Genomic DNA, 23,592 nt, shown 5'->3' on the forward strand with positions numbered 1-23,592 from the left:
GGGATGGTAATAAGCTTGTGTTATACACTTTTCCTACATCAAGGAACTTTAAACCCTATTTACCTTGGTTCCCAAACATTTAAGATGGTGAACACACAGAATGGGTGAACCGAGGCTGTCAGACTCCGTCTTAAAAAATGTATTTAGCGAGTTCACTGTCAGCACACATCCAGAGTGTAGTCATGTGGTATGTGAATCTAATAAAATGGATGTTCAGGTATTACCTCCCAGCACATATTTTCATCTTTCAGCTGGCCACATCCCACACAGTCAGCAGGAAAAAGGCATTTATGTGTGACTAATCATTGAAAGGGTTTATAATGTTGCTGTGCCAGACTATTTACTGCAGTGGCCTTTAAAGCTGAGACAAGTTCAGTGACATTGCAGTGATCATCATCATCAACATTTTATTTCAGTCTCAAAACAGATACACGGGCTACTGGAAAACACACAACAAAAATGGGAAAAGTACAGGAACAAAAGCACGTTCTCGTCCCCTTTTTAAATTATGAGGACGAAGAGACACGTTTAACATCACAATCATCATACAAAACACACACACACGCGGCTGGTACTGTGACATAGCAATACTATTAGTGAACAGGATGAGCCACACATGGTTTACTGGTCACCTATCGTGACAAAGCTAGTCTTGTGCATTTAAGTCTGGCAGCTTCCATAATCAGCGTTTGTTCCACTACGGTAAAATCCAATCTATTCCAAAGCGACATCTTTCGTCAATCATTAAAAAAAAATTCCAAGTGCAAGTTGTGTCGTTCCTACAAAGCAGCATTTTGACCATTCCAATGTCCAAACATGAATGCACGGTCAGGGTTGTAGTACTGCTTCATCTTCTGCTAGTAATGGTGCCCTGACAGGGCTTTAGAGGGGGAGAGGTGGAGGAGAAACCGATAAGGTTGGTGCATGCACGCTGCCTGGAGGTGATGGTCGCTCCACAACAGCATGGTGCCGGTGGTTTAGAGGACAGCGGCATGGTGCCCAGACAGACGACTCAGCAAGCGCCTGGGGGGCACGTCTGTCGCCGCCGCAGCTCCGCCCTTAAAGATCAAGATCTCCACATCATCGAGTCGTCACGATGGCTGCTGTAGAGGAACCATGCAGGTTGTGGCCATGCGGAGCAGGTTCTGAGGTCCACCTGTAGCAGATGGTCCTTCTATGGCCATGTGAAATGGAGCATTTACATGTCTGTCTGCGTGAAGACATTTAGTACATTAAGACAACAACTAGAATTCCCAGTTCTCTTTTAAATAGACATCAAACCTGTACAGCGTAGCTTTCCACGTCCACCACCACATACTGTTTACCTCCTGGTACCTTTTGAAGGTGGTAAATGATGGACTTGGTCAGTTGACATGATTCAACCTTATTTTGAAGGAGGAACAACTACAGTGGCTACTGTGGACTTCATCTCAGGGAGGACAGGCCATCTTCTGCTCACTTATCACTTCGGCGTTTCTGCATCTCGGCACAGAAAGTCATGAGATGAGAAATGACAGGTGGCTGAGACACACTCTCATTGGCACACAGATCAGGCAGATGAGAAGGGTGGGAGTTGAGGACGTAAAGGGGGGACAGACGGGGCCCAGATGCCCCTTTACACCCCGTTGAGCACCAGCAGGGTGGGAGAGGGCTGCTGGACCAGGCCGAGGCCGTCCCGCTCTGCGTTCTTGGCCCCGTCTGTCCGGCTGCGTCTGAGGGACAGAAGACGGAAGCGGTTCTCGAACCCAAAGCTCTTCTTAAGGACGCCGTTGGGACTGCTGTTGTTGTTCAGGGCATTGACCAGTTCAGATTCAGCTCCCTCCGCCCGGTCACCTTGAAAAGGAAAAACAGAACCCAGATCTGATCATCTGGTTACATTCATCAGTTTTAGGGCGTCTGAAGTGCAAGTCCTCATACAAACACTCACCTCGCTCCAGGTCACATTCAGGGGAGGACGCTCCACTGCACTCACTGCGAGGGCCCAGGATGGGGGAGAGGAGGCCAAAGTCAGACAGGGACACGGTGCTGGGCAGGTCCAGGCTGCACGGGCGGGACGAGGGGCAGGGGGAGGACGAGGAGGACGAAGTCTGGGATTGGGACAGTGAGGAGGAGCTAAACGGACAAGGCAGGTCCAGGGGGCTGTTGGGACCTGAGCTCAGACTGCAAGTGGACTGAGTCTCAGAGTCCTCCTCCGACATGGCACTGCCGTTCTCATTCTCGAAACACTCAGACGTCACTGCGGGAGAACACCACATCACGTTGAGACTCAAAAATGTCCCCACCGTTCGTTCATGTTTTTACATCAGAACTCCATGTTATTGCAGTAATTGGAATTAAAATGTCCTTCATTCCACGGTCCTGTTTAATCTTTTGGTGAAAGTATCGGTACTACACTGCTGGAAACGCCGGCGTCAGATCCCCACTGTGGTTTTATGTTCACTGCAGTCTTTGTACGTGTGCCACACAGAACAATTCTAGCTGTCATTACTTGGTACTTGATCCTGAGAATCAGGATCCTGATGAATTCGTGCTTTTGAAATGAGGCGTGGCTTAGGAAAAGAACAAAAACCTTGTACGTGGCTCTTAATTTTTACTCTGGTCACCTTTTATTATCCCCGGAAGGGTGACATAAATTATCGATTTTTTTCTACAAAAAAAAAAAAAACATTTTCACAACGATGTTCAAAATGAAATCTGTGTAGTTTGGTAGTCTGTAGACATCTATAACAGAGATCATGTGACGCCCACCGATGGCCCGTGGACAGGGGGCTTGATGAGTCCACTCAACATTGGGAGGAAAGGGAGGAGACAGGACCTTGTGCTGCACACAAGACGTACTAACAGAATAAGTCCAGATTGGTGAGGACAACCGTCCCCAACATAACATTTTTTTCATTTAAGCAGAATCCCTTGTTCTGCAAAGCTGGACTTTAAGTGAAATTAAGTGATTCAAAATAAGATTTACTGAACAGCTTAAACATGCCGGTATCTTCCAGTATCTTCCAGCTCTGATAGTACAAATATCTTCAGATCTGTTCACTGCCGCCATGGTCCTACCAACGTCCTACCAAATTTGTCAAATCTTTTCCAAGAACCAGTTTGACAAGTAGAGTTGAAGTCTGATGTTATCAAATACACGGGCTTTAAAATTAAATCTTGCAAAAGCGCATTACACAACAATCAAATTACGGGGACACCCAGAAAACAAGTACTGAGAAGCCAACCCTTAATACCGCACACCCGTGACTGCACGGCCCCTTATTTCTGCCACTTCTACTGATTCATTAATAATATTAATAAATCAAGCAAGTACTCACTAGAAATGCCATCTGTCTCCAGCTTGAAATTGGCGATGTCTTCGCCAGTCACACCATCGCCCTCGGAGCCCACGCCTCGTTCTCGGGGGCCCATGGCAGAGGAACGTCTGCGTTCGTGGATCTCATCAGAGATCATCTCCAGGTTCCTGAGGGCGGTTTTGTAGTCTCCTTTAGCTTGGCTGAGCTTGGCCTGCAGGTCATCCACATTCTTCTTCAATTGCTAATAACAGGGGGGAAAAATAACGCATATTAGACAATTTTGGTCAAAGGGTGACGGTAAATGCTCACTCAAAACCAAATATTCATAAGGCATTATGCACAAACCTCGAGCTGCAGATAGTATTTTGCCTTTAGTTCAAAGTAAGGCCTGGAAAGCAAGAAATTAAGAATGAGTGGGGGGTGGCGGGCAGTGGGAGAGGCAGATTAGAGTCAGTCAAACATCTACAAATAGCACTGTACATATTGCCATGGCAACCGGTAGACAGCGCTGCCATATTGCATGATCAGCGAGCGAAAAAAGGATTAGAAGAGGCTGAATAGGGCTCTGGATGAGGCCGCCTCTGCACCCTGCACCCTGCTCCCGGACTCTGCTGTGGGTAACATTTTAACGTCAGTCTGGCCACAATGCCAGACAGAGAAGCAATAAGCAAATCAAAATGTAAAAAGGTACAGTAATTAATGCGGCGAATTACTCTGGGACCCCTGGGGGCCAGAGAAATGTGATCTTAGCAGCAGGGATGAAAGCTCACAGAGCAGGAATAGACCCAGCTTCACACACATTCATTCCAGGCGTAATAAGGCAGCTCTGTCCTCAAATCTGTTCACCACTCACTTGGACTTGTTGATGGTTCGTTTCAGCTTCTTCTCCTGCTGCTTCGTGCGGCCGATGGCCGCGTTGTACTTGGCCGCCGTCTCCTTATGTATCAACTCGCTGCGAGATTTCGTCTGTTCAGCCTCCATCACCTGCGTGTGTAAAATTCAAGGGACGAGGACCTGAGTGCGAGTAACAGTCTGGACTATCAAATGAAAAACAACTCTAGAATTCGTTATTTCATTAGAGATTTTATTCTCTAAATCTCTGTACACCAATTTAGCTCCAGTATTTGAAATGCCTATTATGGCCCACAGGTCCTCACGCTCCACACGCTAGTTAACCATCCACCCGTTGTTCTGTGACGTTGACACGGCTCTTATTCAGTAGTCAATGGTGATAGGATCTGCTGGGATTCATGCATTCCTGCAAACCCAACCAAACATCTCACTACATCTCAGTGTCACCGCTGGGGTGACAGTTGTGGCCTAGCGGTTAAGGAAGTGGCCCCGTAATCAGAAGGTTCTAATCCCGACCCGCCAAGGTGCCACTGAGGTGCCACTGAGCAAAGCACAGTCCCCACACACTGCTCCCCGGGCGCCTGTCATGGCTGCCCACTGCTCACTCAGGGTGATGGTTAAATGCAGAGGACAAATTTCACTGTGTGCACTGTGTGCTGTGCTGCTGTGTATCACATGTGACAATCACTTCACTTTAATGACAAACCATAGACAAATAAGGCAGCGGGTGGACCTAATAACAGGGTGGTAGCAGCCTAGTAGTTAACACACTTGCCTATTAACCAAGAAGTCACAGGTTCAAATCCCACTTATCACCATTGTGTCCTTTTACCCTAAATGTGTCCAGGGGGACTGTCCTTGTAAATAGTGATTAGGGGGTCTGCTAAATGCCACAATTGTAAATCTAAACTGGTCGAGTAGAAAGGCACAAAACAGGATGTGGTTCAGAACTCACCCGCTGGGTGGCATGATTGAGCATCTCCTGCCAAGCCGAGTCAAACTGACGATTGTCGTCCTCCAGCAGCCTCTGCTCAGCCAGGGCTATGGTCTCTTTGGCGGCCCGAAGAACCTCAGTGGCCCTCTGGAAGTCCTGAGTAGCTCTTTGCGCCTCCAGCTGAGCCTGGGAGAAGGTTGGAGAAGAGACCCCACCTCATCAAAGCCCGGCCCTTGTCAGCATTACACATCGACCGAGCAGTCTGCATCCGACAGACATCTTACAGGAGCAGCTGGCACGAATCTCCTCACAGCGGCACTCCACCTGACGGCTCCAACCACGAAGATCAAGCGTCGCTTCAATGCGGCAACAGATCCGCTGCACCGCCATTAAACGCGCTCCTCCGACACGAATGCAAACATAAATCGGCAGCGGCAGATGGCACTCAGCAGGTGAATGAAGGGAGAGAAGAATGCCACTTCACCGCCTCCACCAACAGTAAGAACTGAAACGTGAAAGAATTTACCACGTGTCCTCCAATATGAGGACTTTCTAATCAGTAAAACAGAATTGAGATGTATATTGAAACGATCAACTCACCTCAGAATATGTTTGCCTCTCTAATAATGGCATTAAAGTACAGTAGCGTGTACCAATATAACTAGTTTACGTTGACAGCGTTATTGGCAGTATTGTTTCCTAACCGAGAGCAAGCAAGGAGACTGACTGTACTATATTGAGGTTATTAAGAATAATAATTGTATTTAAAATGCGCAGCAGCTGTGAATATTAACAATAATCTAAGAAAAGCAAGGTAACCTGAAATCTTAAATGCTAAATATGAATGTTTGCATATACCCTCCGTGTTTATGGATAAGGGAGAAGGTTTTTAAACCCTATTTTGATTGAAAGGCAAAGAATTTATATGATTTGCCTGCTGAGTCCATAAATGAACAAGCTTTATTGCTATAGCAGCCCTTATACCCGAAATACTGCTCAAGGTGCCTTAAAATAATGAAATACTACTAATAAAAACAATTAAAAGTAATAAAGAAAATGAATAAAAGTTTTAATCGATGAAATACATACAAGGATGGGTTTTTAAAAGCTTTTTCTTAAGAGGAGCAAGAACTCTACAGAAAATATGAACCGAGTGGAACGCAATAGTTGGTGTGAATAAGCAGATCCTGCCGGCCTGATCCTTCGTGCACATGGATGAAACGCGACGCAATCAGCACCCATGGCAGCACAATTCACAAAAAATATCCTTCACAAGTATTGAATTGGGTTTCCGGTGTGGAAGTGCATGAAAGACTTCCAGCGCTATCATCTTTCGACACTACACCCCCTTTCCCCTCTAATCAGTCACTCATTACTTCTGACAGGAGGCCTTTTTTACTGAATTTTAATACGCTAAGCCGTCCTAACCCGGGGGGGGGGATGACCAGCCAAAGCCTCACAGTCCACGCAGAGAAGCTCCTTGAAGCTTCAGCCTGGATGGTTTCGGTGGGTCGTAAAAAAAAAAATGGCTCAGTCCTCCAGCCTTCTTAAACTTTTAAGCCCTTTAAGGGGGGGGCGACTTCAGCTCGGGAAAATGATGCCTCTGAGAGGAGGGTTCTGAGATGTCTACTGACCTCATTCTGAGAGAGCGATTTCGCTCACGCACTCATTACTCATCGCGTTTCTCCAGCCAGTGGGAATAAAATCCACTGCATTGATGCCAGCACCCCAGTGCTGCTTTTAAAAGACGGACCAGAGCACAGAGAGGAACGGTCCCCTCCAAAAGACCAAGCAGACGCTCCGAGTGCTCATGGGAAATGGATTCTTCGCGAGCACATTCATCCTCCCCCTCAACAAGCGCTGATGCCACAGATTTCATTTTCTTTTCTGAAAAGTGCACACAGACACACACAGAACAGCAGGACCGTTGTTGTGGGAACATGGTACTCGGGCAGGAATGCATTCAGGCACACAAATGTGCACATGACCTAAAAACGGAGCACAGTCCTGCATTCATTTACAGACAGGGACACAACAGCCATGTACACAGGAAGCTCTCACACTGCCTGTCTGGCGTTCCCAGTACAGTCGTAGTGTTATATGCAAAAAAAATCCTAATCGGTCCTTGCATCAGGGTTGGATTACAGCAGGGCTGCCACAGAGGGACGTCCATCCATTTTCATTTTAAAGCCACGGGTGGAGTCCATCAGTGAAGTGATTGTCATTGTGAAACACTGCCGCACAGCACATGGTGACACAACGAAATGTGTCCTCTGCTTTTAACAATCACCCCTGGTGAGCAGTGGGCAGCCATGACAGGCGCCCGGGGAGCATCGTGCGGGGACAGTGGCACCTTGGGGACTCGAACTGCTTCCTCTGCCCCAATCATGGTGTTTAGCATCACCACTTTGGGTGGAGGGAAGAAACCAGAGATCCTGCAAAACATGCAACCTCACAGTTGTGAGGCACTACGTCATCCCACCTTCATCTTCACAAGCTCATCTGCAAAAATGAGGTTAATTCAGACTGCATCAATATTAGACAAATGACCACAGAGGGACACTTTGAATAGATCTTCTGAAACAAGCCGGCATGCAAACAAGGACCTTACACTACACACGAATGAAGACATTTACATTACAGCCCTTATCCAGAGCAACTTACAATCAGTAGTTACAGGGACAGTCCCCCCCTGGAGACACTCAGGGTAAAGTGTCTTGCTCGGGGACACAAGTGGGATTTGAACCTGGGTCTTCCGGTTCACAGGCGAGTGTGTTAACCACTAGGCTACTACCACCCTGACAAATTTTACCCTCCCCCTCAATTAAATATCTGCACGGTGACAGTTCACATCTCACACTGCTCACCATCACACACACAGGACATTATTGGGTCAAACTTCAAAGACGTGTTGTGTGTGACGATGACGGCACTTCTCCTCAGCTAACAGACAAAAAGGCTAGATGTGCCTCTGAGGTATGATTGGCGGTGGCCTTGGGGGGGGACCTGAATGTCACCTAATTTAAAAGGGACAAGAACAGGTTTAGGGTCAAAACCAGAACAGTCACTTCAAATTAAATAATTAAATATTTTTTTTTCTAAAAAATACAAAAGTAGCCGGCAGCCCACGCAACAAACCAGCACTTCAGCGGCCTTTTAAAACTTCCCGTATCTAACCTCACATGAAACGATCATCGGCTTCTGGCAAAAATACCACGAAAAAAAGAGAGCACGCTTGATTAAGAGGGCGCAAAGACAAACTTCACCGTACGAAGCACTCAAGCTTTACACCTTTGTGACAAGTCGTTCACAGGCGAAACGCCTCTAAATCCTCTCCAGACAGCTTTTTGCAGAGAGAAGCTTCAGATCCCCTTTCAAACAAGACTCTGCAAGCTGCAAAAACAAGAGCAACTCATCCAGATCAGTACTTGGGTGTTTTGATGCTGTGCTTGATTAATTTGAGCCACACTAGCCAGCTCGGTGGTGATTTTTAAAAAGCAGTGGCAGCCTAGCGGACCCGAAATCGGAGGGTACCGTCCCCACACAGCGTGATGGGTTAAATGCAGAGGACACATTGTGTTGTGTGCGCGCCATGTGCTGCGCTGCAGTTCACAGTGACAATCACTTCACTTTAACTGTAATCCTTAGTGAGGTCAAATAAGAAATGAGAGATTAACCATCGGACTGGTGACATTAATGCCAATGGCTGTTTGATGTGTGTCAGTAGAAGACTGACAAGTCACTCCGGTGGCACTTACTAAACTTTTTTTACCAGAAGAATATTATTTATTATTATGCATTTTGTTATTTAGATTAAAATACATAGAATTGTACTGATTATTATTAATAGTCCCAGTAAAAACAGGGCTAGATGTTACAGGAATGGTTCAGTCATCTTTACAACTTCTATGCATGGGGGTGGGTGGTTAATATTATGAATTATATATTGCTGTGCTTAAGAGTATTGCAATACACTGCAATATACTGCAACATATCTGCTGTATCATGGTGCATTATGCAGGGTCATGAGTCCTCAAAAGAGAAACAACTTATTTTTAAAAGGAACACGAAAAGTAGAGCAAGAGCTACAAAAAAATTATTATTGCTCGTGGGCTCAATAACTTCTCTGTGCTTCACGCAGCATCGCAAATCAAAATCTCCTCCGTGACACAAAAGCACTAAAAACAAAATAGGATGAAAAGGACTCGACAGGACATCGAACGAACTAGAAGAGAAACATGTTTTCAGATTTATGCAGAATACAGAGCACATGAAAAAATGACACACGATATAGATGACACACGAGTGACAGATTCCCGGTATTCCTGAAGCAGTCTGTGACAAGCCTAGTCACAGTCTGCGATGCCGGGGCGACTCCACAGCTCTGTCTGCCAAGCGGTCCGACAGCATCGCCTGCACTTACGTAACGTCAAGGGGCAGTGGTGGCCTAGCGGTTAAGGAAGGTGCCACTGAGGTGCCACCGAGCAAAGCCCCGTCCCCACACACTGCTCCCCGGGCGCCTGTCATGGCTGCCCACTGCTCACCAAGGGTGATGGGTTAAATGCAGAGGACAAATTTCACTGTGTGCACTGTGTGCTGTGCTGCTGTGTATCACATGTGACAATCACTTCACTTTATACATTTTAGCAACCAGCAGGGGAACGTAAAGCGTGGACTTGATTACTTTTACCCCACAGATAGGAAATGCAGTTTCTGTGACCTCCAGCTACCTTCTAAAAGCACAGTCCTGCAAAACACAGCACCTGCCAAACATTAACAGCACAGGCGGGATGGAGGGGAGAGTAGCGAAAATGGCGATGAGATGAGGGGCTTTATGTCGCTTCTCTCCCCCGTTACGGGATTTGCTGGTTACTCTCTGGCAGAAGAAAGCTCCATCTTGGCTGGATTCCCTCTGACTATGAGCCAGACAGATAAATTCAGAGGGGATTACCGTATTCTGACAGTAAAGGACTGCGGGGCATCTACGTGAAATTTGACATTTAAAACACTGGGGGCGCTATACCAGCAGTAATAGGGAGACCCCATGCAAGAACTTCCGCAAGCCCTGTACACAGCAGCAGCTCTACTGCAGAAAGGGGGCGGACCACAAGTCTGACCTTTCACATCAGAGCGGACCACGGCTGCCAAAGCCCATCTTCATCGTCGGCACGACCGCAGCTATGCACTGGAGACCATTTTCTGAGCTCCTGCAGACACCGGCCGGAAAACCAGAATTGGCCCTGCAGCTGTAGACTCAGCAACCCACCATATTGTGAAGAACCATCACCGACCTTGACATCCACCCTTCAATCCAAGTCAGCATTTCTACCAAATCTGAAGAAGTGACCACGTTTACAAAAGTGGGGTGAATGGGTGACGCCTTTCGCGCGCGCAGACATTCAGACTCTTACTGCTACACTTTAAGAAGTGGGCCAGTGGTGGCCTAGCGGTTAAGGAAGCGGCCCCGTAATCAGAAGGTTGCCGGTTCGAATCCTGATCCTCCAAGGTCCCCACACACTGCTCCCCGGGCGCCTGTCATGGCTGCCCACAGCTCACCAAGGGTGATGGGTTAAATGCAGAGGACACATTTCACTGTGTGCACCGTGTGAGGTGCCGCTGTGCATCACATGTGACAATCACTTCACTTTCACTCTCACTTAATTATAATGCTGGAGAAAAGGAGATTTTACTGCTACTTTTGGAAAGGCGTTGGACGTGCAAACGGCGAAGCTCTTGCCGTAAACACCGAGCTCTCCAACCCGAAGGCCGAGGACGTGCGGGAGAGGCAGACATGTTGCGCAGAGCGGCCACTGCAGCCAGAGACCCTATAAAACCCCCACTGCAGTCAGAGACCCTATAAAAGCCCCACTGCAGTCTGGACCAGTGGCGGGCCGGAGCACCGCAGAGAGCGGGAGATGGATCGTGAGATCTGGAGGTACATGCAGTAGATAAATCCCTTGATTTATCACGGCACTCATGGCAGTTAAATGGTCCCATCTGGCTGACGAGCGTCATGATGGGAACGTCATGATGGGAACGTTCTACGCAGAAATACAGAATCTAAAGTTGCGGAGCCAGGACGGGGTAAAGCTCTCCAACAAATTAGCACTGGCGCTATTTTCATTTTGATTGTTTCGTTCCCCGAACAGAGAGACCGAAGCCGGTCGGGAAGCCAAGAAGACGGAGCGTTGCCCCGCTTCAGCCAGGCTTGTCAGGGTTCACATGTGCACACCCACGGGAGCAGGAAAAGGGGTGTTAACCCCAACACCGTTCTTTTGAGGACGACGGTGGACCGGTGAAAAGCATGTTTTAAATGCTCGGTGTATTCGTTCCTCGTATTGGTACGAGGGAGGGGGGTGTCTTGCAGAAAATGGCCTTTCAGACGGTGAAATGGGGTGCTGATGAGAGGGTGGACGCAAATACTCGCTCGGAAGCACCAAACAAGCTCAAATAAAACACATGTCCGGGGAGAAATTGGGACACGGTCCCTTTGGGCGGCACGATGAGCAAATTTAGAGTTCCCATTTGCACACTTCAGCAATGCGAACTGGAGAATTGCTGCACCGTTCAAAATGAAGCACCGCGCCAACGTGGTACAGGACCGGGCAACGGGACACGCTTTTAAAAATTCATCAGCCTAACTGGGCCACGGCAACCTTCTCTCATCTCTGACATCAAGTTCTACCCCGTCCCAGATTTACAGGAGAGGAGCTCAGCAGACTACGAGGTCATGTGAACAAATATGGTCCAGAGAAGAAGAAACGTGTGTCCTTGGAGAAGTAAAAGATCTCGCAGGTGCCCAGGTCTCACAGTACCACAGTCGTTACACTGTGGTGGAGCTGAGGTCTCCATGTTGGTTCTTCTTACAAGAACTTCCAACTTGGAGCTTTTTCATAGGTCCATCACCTTGTAGATCCAGGGAAGATTTCCCACTGCAATGTCGTTTCTTAACAAATCAAGGTACCGTCCCCCCCCCCACACACACGCTGCTCCTTGGGCATCTTTCATGGCTGCCCACTGCTCACTTCTCAAATAGTGGGGTGAAGCTTTTCAGGGGAACATGTTTCTTTTTTTTTTTGTTGATGGAGGTAGATAAAACCAGGGCCCGCGGGATCTATGAAGTGCAGTGAACAGACTGGAATCGGGAAAAAGGTAAGACATTGTACATGATGTCAGTGTACATGTGGGTAGAATTAGGTTCAGGTTTAGGCCTATCGGTTTGCCCGTGATGCAACGAAGTGAGCCTCACCTGCCTGGCCACCCTCCGAGCCTCCCAGTAGGGTTTGGAATCTTCCACCGCCTTTCCGATCTTTTTGACCAGCTCGTCCAGCTTCACCGTAGCCTCCACTAGGACGGAGCGGAATCTCTGCCTCGCATCCTACGGTAAAAGAAAACGGCGCGAGGTAAAGGTTAACTTTTAGAACCCGGGATTCAGCCCGATCAGCACTTCAGATAAACAAAAGGCCACGCAGTCAGGACGTCTAAGAAAGCTGCCATTCATAGTCCACAAGCCCAGTTCCCCACCGATGACATTAAGGACAACTACGTCAAAACGTCTCCTGAAAACAGGCCGACGGTTATCCAGACGGAGGAGACAAGAAGGGTCTTTGTGCTTTTTATCAGATTACCAATCAGGAGAACTTAGCCCCCTGAACGTCTTCAAGAGCAATAAAATCGCGTCAACTCGGAGGTGTTTTCCTCCACTTGTTGCGTTCCTAGTGAGCATTTTTACCCTCCGGGCTTCCAGGAACCGCTGGACAATCGCCCGACAACCCCCAGCTCCCATACGAAGGAGCAGGACGTGGAGGTCCTTTATAAAGGTTTTCACTTCGCAGTTGGGTCAACATCTACTCCTAATTCGCCCTGACGTAAATAACATTTCCTCTCCGGCCGCGGGAAAAAACATCTTATGCAAAGTTCCGGGACTTTTGCTGCAGCCACTGTCACAGTTTTCATCGTGCAGTGGACACGCTTTCGGCCAAAGGCAACAGAAGTGAAAAGGACCCATTTAATGTCATAACTACCGATAATGAATGACACCATGGAGAGAGCAGAACCAGCAGTAAACATCTACTGAAGGACTCGGTCCCGTTATGAAAGAGCAGCGTGGCGGGACGGGGCACGGTAGGTCGGAGATGATCTGAGTAAAAAGACGCAGGTCCTGGAGCCACACTGCCTTCCTAGTTTGCTGATCGACCTTCAGCATGATTACACATGGGGAGAAGAGCAGAGCCCTCCTGTTAGGAAAAACCACTGAGGAACATTGGCTGATGCTCACCAGAATGCTGGTGATCATTTAGAAGGGCTTTCTAATTCATGAACGAACCCTGCCTTCGCATTCACAGACTCATTTATGACATGAACTGGTCTGGACATGATATGTGACGAGTTTGATGTTAGGCTAATGAACAGAACATTCAGTTTTTGATCAAAAATGAGTACATGAAATATGAAGACAGAGATGAGCTGAAGGCCTCTAAAAAAAGACAATCACAAACTTCTGAAGATCATCAAGACTAATAAAAAATGCCTAATGTCCTAAATCGTCCTTCAAATATTAAGATATTCAGCAAACATCTGTGACCGGCTGTCATGAAAATAAGACACAGAACCAGGAACTCTATGAGGAACTCTGTAAAGTTTAACCTTGTTTAGTTCACTTCTGCAAGAGACGGTGGCTTTTACAAGTCGTGCCGTTTCGGCCAGTCAAAGGGCCAGTTGTACCATGGGACCTAATCCAGGCAGTCTGTGCTGCTGCTGCTGGATGACCACCACTTCAATACACGAACTGCAGTCATTACCCTGTCCGGGTCTGAGGCGCCCGAGGCACGGCGCATACCCACCTCCAGCTCTGTTTCACGTCGGTTGATGTCATCCGTGGACTGATTGAGCTTCTCGAGTTCTCCCTGAGACATGAGACAGAGAGGGAGAGAAATGCCAATTAAACCTCACGGTCACTCACGCTGAAACCCACAAGTCCTCATCTGCTGAATAAAGGAAACGAAACATTTGCAATCCCGAGGAAACGAAACATTTGCACTCGCCTATGAACCAGAAGACCCGGGTTCAAACCCCACTTACTACCATCGTGTCCCTGAGCAAGACACTTAACCCTGAGTGTCTCCAGGAGGGGACTGTCCCTGTAACTACTGATTGTAAGTCGCTCTGGATAAGGGCGTCTGGTAAATGCTGTGAATGAAAATGCTTTAGAATAACGGCGTAAAATAACAGCAGTAAGTTCAATAGTAAGTGAAGGTCTGTCAGGCTACACATCAATCTACACGCCACATGTACATCCAGTGCCCTATTTCTGTTTTCTATGTGCAGTGTGTGTATATATATCCACAATGTACCCATGCACAATTTCACAAATAGATTTTTTTATGTATATATCAACATATTTTTCACATTCGCTGTTTTTTTTCTAGGACAATTTCTTTGCACATTGAACTTTTTCATATTCTGCAGCAGACATATTGTCTGTGCTATTTTTTTTATTTCCCATTTGTGGGACTAATGAAGGATCGTATCTTATCTTCTAGAAATCCCTGGTGCGTTTCAGGTGTTCGCTCCCCCCGCAGGACGCGAACCTTTGTTACCGCGGGATCCTGCGCGAAAAACGGCCCGAACGCGAGCGTCCCCACCTGAATTCGCGGGTCCACCTCCTCCTCCTCCGAGGACTCCGCGTCTTCGTCGGACCGATGTCCCCTGTCCAGCGGGTCCATTCCGAGACGTGTGCCGGGGTCGCCGGTCGCTGAGCAGAATCGAGGCGGCCGAGTCGACGGGCGGTTGTGTCGCAGCCCCGCCCCCTCCTCGCCTCGCCCCGCCCCCTCCTCGCCTCGCCCCGCCCTTCTCGGACGCGCCCCCTTCCGACGCCCACCTTCCATCATATACCGACATATTTTTACCTTTACAACTCACATTCAGTTTTATTTTATAGGACTATTTCTATGCTTATTCGCACATTGGACTTTTTTATATTATGACATATTGTCTGCAGGTTTATATACGGTGCGGTGATCATCTTGCGTTCATCTGCTTCGCATAATGTTCACGTACGGTAAAATATGTCAGAATTTCTTATTTAAAAAGGCTCTTCGCCCACAGACGGCGCCACGGCGCCCCCTGCCGCCCATTCCAGCGCGCACCTTGGGATAAAACGTTCCCGTTCCCATTTCGGATCGATATTAATACTGCAGCACCAGCTGGGTCAGTTCATAACTGGTTAAACTGGTGATTAAACGGTGATTCGTGTGTCCTCACATTTAACCATCACCCTTGGTGAGCAGTGGGCACCATGACAGGCGCCCAGGGAGCAGTGTGTGGGGACAGTGCTTTGCACCTCAGTGTCACCTCGGCCGGATCGGGGTTCGAACCGGCAACCTTCTGATGAGGGTGGTAGTAGCCTAGTGGGTAAGGAGACCCAGGTTCAAACCCCACTTACTACCATTGTGTCCCTGAGCAAGACACTTAACCCTAAGTTGCTCCAGGGGGACTGTCCCTGTAACTACTGATTGTAAGTCGCTCTGGATAAGGACGTCTGGTAAATGCCGTAAATGTAAATGATTATGGCGCCGCTTCCTTAACCGCTAGGCAACCACTGTTAATACAGCATCACACTTTTCTCCACAGCAAGACACACACCTTCATTCTATACTAGGTTGAAGAAACAAAGGGGTGACGAACACAGACACCACAGGGACACCAAACCAGGGGCAAGGAAGGGACAGTTTTTTTTTTTTTTACATTAACATGATTTGGCACCAGGAAGAAGCTAATCAGCACTTAATGATTTATTTTAAAAAGTAATAAAATGTATAAAATCAAAAAACAGCCCTTGTGTAAAAGCAGGCTGTATACACTCCTTTCCTTTAATGGACTGACTGTGCAACACATCTTTACAACGTTACACATACAGATAAACGAGTAAATCCGACAACTGTGCAACGTCAAAAGCAATTTAATAATATCTGCAATTACAAAGGATAAAGGCATTTAGGAAGTTAAAAAAATTAAAAAGACAATCGGTTTGAAATAAGTACAACAGTAAGAAGTTCATCGTTTTGCAAAAGGAGTTATTTCATTGGCCGCCGAAATTTGCTCTGTAGGAACACTCGGGGCACACACAGTCCCTCCTTCTTGTTCACAGTCTCCCGCTGGACATACTCGTTCACTACGGGCTCGTATCCCACCTGCCGGAAAAGGTTCTCCAGGAACTCTGGAAAAACAGGAAGGAAGCATTCACGTACGCGCCCCGAAACGCGCCCGCGCCTGGCGGCGCGCCACTCACCCCGGGAGAAGAAGAAGGACCGGGTGCCGTCCTGCCTCGCGTAGAAGTTCTCCGCCAGCTTGTTTCCTGGCTTGAATCTGAGCATGGCGTGATCGTGCAGGCCATAATCCCGGAACAAGACCACGCCCCCCGGCTTCAGAACCTCGTCAGATAAACGAAGAAAACGCACAACGTTTACCCCGGGGTTTCACATCCACTGGTTTAAATGAAGATTTTCAGATAAAAAAAAAAAGTGATATAGAGAGAGGACGTTTTAAATTCTTGCAGGAAACATTGGACAAAATGTACAGGTATCGCAGTAATGCATGCACGTGCATAGTGGTCTCCTTTTTTTTACCTGGTAAATGTTCTCTAGGGCCTGTTTCATCTTGTCAGGATGAATTGCAGACAGCACAAATATAAGTGTCACCACATCCACGGTCTCTGAGGGGACGCTGGCCTTCAGGTCATCTTTGGTCAGGTCACACTGAAATGCCAGGCAGCGCTCGGTGGAGAAGAGGGGATTTTGCTGGGCGAGATGAATTGAGGTGATCGTCAAGTAATCAAATAACTTAGTAAAGTCCCAGATCTTCGAAAAGCTCGACTTCACACACACACACACACACACACACACACACACACACACAAAATAAGTCATGCACATGTTGGTTTTTCAACTGGTGAAAATACACAATAATAAAGCCGCTCTTCCCATTTAAGTCACTCGATTCGGTTTTGACGGTATGCAGCGTTTCAAAAAAAAAAAAAGTTCCTAATGGAAAGATGGAATGGTTTAATTAACATTAATGCAGTGCCCTTCGTGTTGGGGTCAAATTGCATGTGTAAATCCATGTACATCGTGCACTTTGACACTTGTGCAAGACGTAGATATTTAGAGAACTAGTGGGGTAGTAGTGGTAATAGGACGGTGGTAACTTCTTACCTTCACAAAATCCACCGCTCTGGGTGAAAAGTCACACGCGTAGACAAAGATGTTGAGATCTTCTTCCAGGAGTGGGAAAATGCAGTTGCCCACCCCGCAGCCAGCCTCCAGCAGCACCAGCCTCTGCGCCTCAAACTAATAAACGGCGAAAGCATGAGAGACGACGAGAAAACCGCGGAGAGCATTTCCAGGTGTTGTGCCGAATTCTGCGGCCCGTCGAGTTCCGCGACCCTAGATGGCGCTGTGCCGCTAAACTTGGAGCAGTCGCAATATCTGACAGCGCCTGTCAAAAAAAGTTCATGATTAAAATTGTAAATGCTGTAGTAACATGAAATGGTTTGGTGGGAGTTGCATTTCTCGATTCAACCTCGTTAAAATAATTTACATTTACAGCATTTACCAGACGTCCTTATCCATAGCGACGTACAATCAGTAGTTACAGGGACAGTCCCCCCTGGAGCAACTCAGGTTTAAGTGTCTTGCTCAGGGACACGATGGTAGTAAGTGGGGTTTGAACCTGGGTCTTCTGGTTCATAGGCGAGTGTGTTACACACTAGGCTACTACCACCCCATAATGATAATGAGCGCTCCTGGATAATAACATGGGGATAATAACTTAGTTGTGCTCTCAAAGCACACAATTAACACTCAACAATCAATTAATTCAGCTAACAATTGTCGTGTGTTACTATTTTTTTTTTGTACGTTGTTCACGGTCAATCGCGGCACAGCGCCATCTAGGGTCAAGGGATTCGACGGGTCACAGAATTCGGCACAACACCGGCGAACGCGATACCTCTCTACACGCCTTCAGCTCCGCGAACTCTCTCGTCGTCCAGTGTCTGTCTTTGTAAAAGTTGGTCGTGTTCCTCTTGTAAAACAGGTCCCAGTTTTTCTGCGCGTCCTCCTCCAGCTTCCGCCGCCTGAACTCGGACACCGGCGCCCCGTCCCCGGCCCCTGGAGACCGAATCGTCGCGGGGGATTCACGCGGAACCGGACCGGGCGGGTCCGCCTCATCCGATGCAGACATTTTATTCTTCTTCTTCCTTTATTTTTTTATTTCGTTTCTTCACACTACGTGAAGATCATTGCTTTTCCGCGGTGGTTTTTACAGCAGACTTCAGCCCAGAAAAAAATTAAAAATGCATCTTGTGTGTGTTTTTTTTAACAGGAAGCGAATATAGCAAAACAACGTGTACTCGACTATAAAATTATTATAATATTACCAACCAAACAAGAAAAATCATCTCGCCTTTAAACAGCGGAAAGTCGCGTGTGACACACACCTACGTGCACCCTTATTTAAGGTCCGGGTAGAAACTACGTCCGGGAAGGATTTTATATATTATAGATCGTTTTTATCAATGCTTCATCGATAAAAAAAAGAATGATCGTGTGTTGCTGTTTGTGGTGTGTTTGTTTTTAATCACGGGCCGCATATTTTACGTCTTTCTTCAACGGGCGCTCGTTTGGGCACGTCGGCTTTATTTTACTGCTGGACCCGGAAGGGGAGTGTTTGCGTGACGTCCACACTGTTTTGCAAAAACAACATGTAGCCAAACAAACGGCAGCAAGGCGCCGTTTTTATCCACCGTCGTGGATCTGTTGGATCAACACATAGGTTCGTGCATGGGTTTTAAAAACAGCGTGAACTTTGCGGCGTGAAAAGAACCATGAATGGCAGCGCTAATCCGCACCTGGACAAAGAGGAGCATGTCCTGAAGCTGGGGGAGAGCTTCGAAAAGCGGCCGAAGTCCTCATTTCACACCATCAGATGTGAGTCGCCGGCGACGCTTCTCTACGGGGTAGATGACCGGCAGTGGCGAGGCTCGAAACTGGTCTGCCGCCGACATCACCAGCCGATACCGGGGACCCCAGAGCAATAATTCTCGTTTTATTTGTCATACACGGTGTGGTATGCAGTGAACTGCTTTTGAGACCGCTATTGACCTCAATAATGCAAGTATTCAAGTGGAACCAATATGCAAATATTGCAAATATTACAATATTATGCCTCTAAACATAAAATATGTGTAACAGGTAGGGTGAAGGTGTGCAAATGTGTAAAGTAAAGTGAAAATTTGTGCAAGATTCTGTGAAAGTGCTGGAGTGTATTAAGAGTTCTATGTAGTGTTGATGTGGTTGAAGCTCGTATGGCCTGCGGGAAGAAGCTCCTCCTCATTCTCTCCGTGTTGGACTTCAGGGAGGGAACAGTCCATTGTTGGGGTGGCTGGGGTCCTTCACTGTCTTCCTGGTCCCGATGAACTATTTGCTGTGTGTGGCATGTAAGCAGAGATGATTCTGACTCAGTGAATTCGATCAATCTTTGGGGCGGTGGTGGCCTAGCGGTTAAGGAAGCGGTCCCGTAATCAGAAGGTTGCCGGGTCGAATCCCGATCCGCCAAGGTGCCACTGAGCAAAGCACCGTCCCCACACACTGCTCCCCGGGCGCCTGTCATGGGTGATGGGTTAAATGCAGAGGACAAATTTCATTGTGTGCACCGTATCACAAGTGACAATCACTTCACTTTATTTAAATGGAGCTTTTTAAAATGTACATTGTCAAAAAATTGTGCCACCGAGGTGCCACACACTGCTCTTTGGGCGCCTGTCATGGCCACCCACTGCTTACCAAGGGTGACTGTTAAAAGCAGAGGACACATTTCATTGTGTCACCTTGCGCTGTGCTGCAGTGTTTCACAATCGCGTCACTTTCACAAGACTCGGTGAGAGGAACCCGTCCTCCTCTCATTACAATGAAATACATCCCGAAAACGATGGCACACGAAGGTCATTGCCGTCCACTTGAGTAGAATGAATTGGCAGGTTGTGTGTTAGAGTCCCAGCGGGTGACTGTCAGATGGGGTCAGCAGAGGGCCAAGTAGGACAGTCCGTGGAGGTCGGCCATGTCACATGATCGCACATGTAAAGCATAGTTTATCTTGGGTCGCATTAATGTTCGTGACAAGTTGTTGTTGCCATTTTTTGCTTTTAGACGATTTTAAACCAGCATCCATTGATACAACATGTGAAGGAGAGCTGCAAGTGGGCAAAGGAGAGGAAGTCACCATCACATTACCTCATATTCCAGTAAGACTTTTCTACAAAAACAATACAAAAAACTTATTAAACCAACTGACTTATCTGTCAGGTTAATATTAGTGGAAAAAAATTGAACATTTAACTCCTTCGCTCATTACACATTTTCTGTACAGATGATCACATTATTTTATGCAGGCAATATAGTTACAGCATAACACGTAATAATTGAATGCGTTATCATGAAAACATAAGGAAATAATGTAAAATTGTATTGCAGGGATCTACACCACCAATGACAGTGTTCAAAGGCAACAAACGGCCATATCAGAAAGACTGTGTTCTGATCATTAACCATGACACCGGAGAGTATATGTTGGAAAAGCTCAGCAGTAGTATACAGGTCAAAAAGACCAGGTATGTGCCTGAAGAACCCTCTCGGTCCCTCGAAACGTTCATTTGTGTTTCTCACGTGTTTAATTCGTGTTTTCTTCGCCCAGAGCGGAGGGGAGCAGTAAAATTCAGGCGCGGATAGAGCAGCAGTCAGTGCGATCAGCCCAGCCACCCAACCAGTTCCGCACCCCCAGCAAGCCAGGCGCAGGGACAAAGACTTCCCCGTCAAAGGACGATCCGTCCCCCGAGCCTCAGCTGGATGACATCAAACGAGGTTGGTCCATCGCCACATTTTTGCTGAACTACAAGCTTTGAGCGGTACTGTCTTGCCTAAGTGGTGGCCTAGCAGTAGTCAGAAGGTTGCCGGTTCAAATTCCGATCCGCCAAGGTACCACTGAGGTGCCACAGAGCAAATCACCGTCCCCGGGCGCCTGTCATGGCTGCCCACTGCTCACCAAGGGTGACGTCTGTAACTAACTACCATATACGTTGGTGCGAAATTACTTTTGGCACCCGGAGGATTATCTTTAAATATGTTTTTATAAAGAGATCTTTAAAGTAGGAGGAGCTCAATGATTGACAGCTGTCACACATGGTACTTCTTTGTTCTGGATTTAAACTTGCACCAGACACAGTTTTTAAATGCTGAGGAGGTCTTTGAAAAGTGAAAAAGTGTAGTGAAAGTGAAGTGATTGTCACTTGCACAACACACGGTGCACACAGTGAAATTTGTCCTCTACATTTAACCCATCGCCCTGAGTGAGCAGTGGGCGGCCATGACAGGCGCCCGGGGAGCAGTGTGTGGGGACGGTGCTTTGCTCAGTGGCACCTTGGTGGCACCTTGGCGGATCGGGATTTGAACCGGTAACCTTCCGATTACGGGGCCGCTTCTTTAACCGCTAGGCCACCACTGCCCCTTTGACATTACGGTATCAAACACTTAGTGCCCTGAAAGTGGTACAGATGCTTTGCATATCCCGTTCTGATATGTGATGCTTTATAGAAAATTGTTAATTGTGCAGTAGGGCGGTGGTGGTCTAGTGGGCAACGAACCCCCCTGAGTGTCTCCAGGGGGGGACTGTCCCGGCAACTACTGACTGGATAAGGGGCGTCTGATAAACGGCAAACATGTAAATGTAAAATTCTCCTCTTGGTCACTCAGAGCTGAGAGCCGAGGTGGAGGTCATCGAACAAATGAGCAGCAGTGACGTGAGCAGCAGCTCCTCCGAGTCCGGCAGCGGCTCAGGAAGTGACGACAGCTCCGCCAGCGACGGGGAAAACGCAGCGTCCCTCGCCCACAACCAGCCTCAGCTGTCCCCGAGTCGCGTCCCGGTGGCCAATGGCACCGACAAGCCCCCAGGCAACAGCCAGCTGATGAACACGCTCAGTGAGTAGCGAGCGCGCTCCCAGCGACGCCATGCACGCCGGGCTTGGTTGTCAACTTGTTCCCTCCGTCCCGCAGGGAACGATCTTCAGCTGAGCGAGTCCGGGAGTGACAGCGATGACGACTGAGCCGCCTGCGTTCGTCCCATCGCCCCACTCGAAATGCAACACACTTGCCTATCAGTTTCTCTCTGCTGCATAAAGCTTTGGCGCCTCTATATTTTAAGCATTCGAAGATTACTAGAGTGTATTTTTATTAGATGTACATTTTGTTTTATATTCCAGAGATCAGACTTTTATCATACGAGACCGTTAAGAAATATCCTGTTCTAATACATATTTGAAAGGTTGTGGATTTACAGCAGTGAATCTCTAGCACTTTCTACTCTACAGTCCCTTCACCACGGTGGTGTAACAGGGGGCTGGGGACGATTCAAAAATTGTCAAGGATCGTGATATTTTTGTCGAGGTCACCCGAGCGGTTGTGAGACTGTAAATCATTACGTGTTCGTTACTTTAACTTTGCATTTGCGAGTTAGATGTGTGTGTTATTTATTTATTTTATACAGTACGTCCACAAGAGAATTACATGGTGAACCCACCATGGTGACCGGTGGGGGACAAGAACTCAACAACAGCTGTGTACGTCAGTGCCCAGTTCCCCAATGCTGTTTTAAACTGCCCATCGTATTTTGCATATCTGTTCCTTGTATTACCCCGGGTCAGTTGCTGCCAAATCCGTATTGTTGCTCATTGTTTATCAGCTTGTATATGTTACTGTGGTGTATAAACTGAGATGTATAAATATATTTGTGTGGCGAACCCGTCCGTGTTATTAATGATCACACCAAAAGGTGGCAGTATAATGTTACAGTTCACCTCCTACTGGATTGGTTTTCCATGGACCAGCGTTTACGGCATTTATCAGACGCCCTTATCCAGAGCGACTTACAATCAGTAGTTACAGGGACAGTCCCCCCCTGGAGCAATTAAGGGTTAAGTGTCTTGCTCAGGGACACAATGGTAGTAAGTGGGATTTGAACCTGGTTCTTCTGGTTCATAGGCAAGTGTGTTATGCACTAGGCTACTGCCAGCCTACCTATTATATTAGGTTATAATTAAGAAATTTTTATCTTGTGTGCCATTCATGGTTCAGATGGCAAGGGTCTGCTGGGTAATGTAAGGGCACTTAACAGATAAGCTCATCTGGGGTGTGTTATAACATTACCATATGACACAAATTAGCCATAGAATTAACACCACCCTCTTAATTTAGAGTTGTTCCACCCTTTGTCTCGAAAATATCCCTGAGCCTTTGAGACATGGACTCCACGCCACCTTTCAATGTATGCGGTGAAGACTGAAACATTCTAGGATTATTTTTTAACCAACTTTCACACTGGGCCTGTGGCCCTGGCAGGGCTCTGATGACTACTGGATTTAGTGTGTTACGACGGGCTCGTTCCCCACCACAGCATCAAATG

The 23,592-nt window shown here is 47.4% G+C and overlaps 3 protein-coding genes across 7 annotated transcripts; 1 reads left to right on the forward strand and 2 right to left on the reverse strand.

Moving 5' to 3' along the window:
* Positions 1-390: 390 nt before the first annotated feature.
* sh3bp5b (SH3-domain binding protein 5b (BTK-associated)) lies at positions 391-14,872 on the reverse strand. Of its 2 annotated transcripts, XM_028979989.1 has the most exons (10): positions 14,727-14,872; positions 13,926-13,988; positions 12,332-12,460; positions 5,104-5,268; positions 4,150-4,280; positions 3,642-3,684; positions 3,318-3,537; positions 1,928-2,236; positions 1,725-1,833; positions 391-1,597 (listed from the first exon to the last, which is right to left on the reverse strand). In XM_028979989.1, the coding sequence occupies exons 1-10, from the start codon at positions 14,805-14,807 to the stop codon at positions 1,456-1,458; spliced, it is 1,392 nt and encodes a 463-aa protein (XP_028835822.1). In that variant the 5' UTR covers positions 14,808-14,872; the 3' UTR covers positions 391-1,455. The 2 variants fall into 2 exon arrangements, with proteins under 2 accessions (XP_028835822.1, XP_028835823.1); XM_028979990.1 differs by having other exon boundaries at positions 1,469-1,833.
* Positions 14,873-16,022: 1,150 nt separating this feature from the next.
* On the reverse strand, positions 16,023-18,595 carry mettl6 (methyltransferase 6, methylcytidine). Of its 4 annotated transcripts, none has more exons than XM_028979995.1 (5): positions 18,091-18,595; positions 17,295-17,429; positions 16,710-16,880; positions 16,373-16,514; positions 16,023-16,300 (listed from the first exon to the last, which is right to left on the reverse strand). In XM_028979995.1, exons 1-5 carry the CDS (start codon positions 18,322-18,324, stop codon positions 16,158-16,160), a joined length of 825 nt encoding a protein of 274 aa, XP_028835828.1. In that variant the 5' UTR covers positions 18,325-18,595; the 3' UTR covers positions 16,023-16,157. The 4 variants fall into 4 exon arrangements, with proteins under 4 accessions (XP_028835828.1, XP_028835826.1, XP_028835827.1 ...); XM_028979993.1 differs by having other exon boundaries at positions 16,710-16,955; XM_028979994.1 differs by having other exon boundaries at positions 16,023-16,514.
* A 207-nt stretch (positions 18,596-18,802) lies between these two features.
* eaf1 (ELL associated factor 1) lies at positions 18,803-22,930 on the forward strand. Its single transcript, XM_028981055.1, has 6 exons — positions 18,803-19,070; positions 20,289-20,383; positions 20,613-20,749; positions 20,833-20,999; positions 21,888-22,112; positions 22,188-22,930. The coding sequence occupies exons 1-6, from the start codon at positions 18,968-18,970 to the stop codon at positions 22,235-22,237; spliced, it is 777 nt and encodes a 258-aa protein (XP_028836888.1). The 5' UTR covers positions 18,803-18,967; the 3' UTR covers positions 22,238-22,930.
* The last annotated feature ends 662 nt before the right edge of the window (positions 22,931-23,592 follow it).

This window comes from Denticeps clupeoides, chromosome 5, assembly GCF_900700375.1.
Source record: "Denticeps clupeoides chromosome 5, fDenClu1.1, whole genome shotgun sequence".
Classification (NCBI taxonomy): domain Eukaryota; kingdom Metazoa; phylum Chordata; class Actinopteri; order Clupeiformes; family Denticipitidae; genus Denticeps; species Denticeps clupeoides.

Excerpts from the sequence above, each read along its gene's own strand:
- sh3bp5b (XM_028979989.1), bottom strand. The coding sequence starts at position 14,807 with ATGGACCCGCTGGACAGGGGACATCGGTCCGACGAAGACGCGGAGTCC. Across the intron at positions 1,834-1,927 it reads TGAATGTGACCTGGAGCGAG|GTGACCGGGCGGAGGGAGCT; the intron begins GTGAGTGTTTGT and ends TTCCTTTTCAAG. Across the intron at positions 1,598-1,724 it reads TTCGAGAACCGCTTCCGTCT|TCTGTCCCCCCTTTACGTCC; the intron begins TCTGTCCCTCAG and ends ATCTGGGCCCCG.
- mettl6 (XM_028979991.1), bottom strand. The coding sequence starts at position 18,324 with ATGTCTGCATCGGATGAGGCGGACCCGCCCGGTCCGGTTCCGCGTGAA. Across the intron at positions 16,956-17,294 it reads GAGCGGTGGATTTTGTGAAG|TCGAGCTTTTCGAAGATCTG; the intron begins GTAAGAAGTTAC and ends GTGTGTGTGAAG. Across the intron at positions 16,515-16,709 it reads CCCTAGAGAACATTTACCAG|GTTCTGAAGCCGGGGGGCGT; the intron begins GTAAAAAAAAGG and ends TTATCTGACGAG.
- eaf1 (XM_028981055.1), top strand. The coding sequence starts at position 18,968 with ATGAATGGCAGCGCTAATCCGCACCTGGACAAAGAGGAGCATGTCCTG. Across the intron at positions 19,071-20,288 it reads CTCATTTCACACCATCAGAT|ACGATTTTAAACCAGCATCC; the intron begins GTGAGTCGCCGG and ends TTTTGCTTTTAG. Across the intron at positions 20,384-20,612 it reads TCACATTACCTCATATTCCA|GGATCTACACCACCAATGAC; the intron begins GTAAGACTTTTC and ends ATTGTATTGCAG.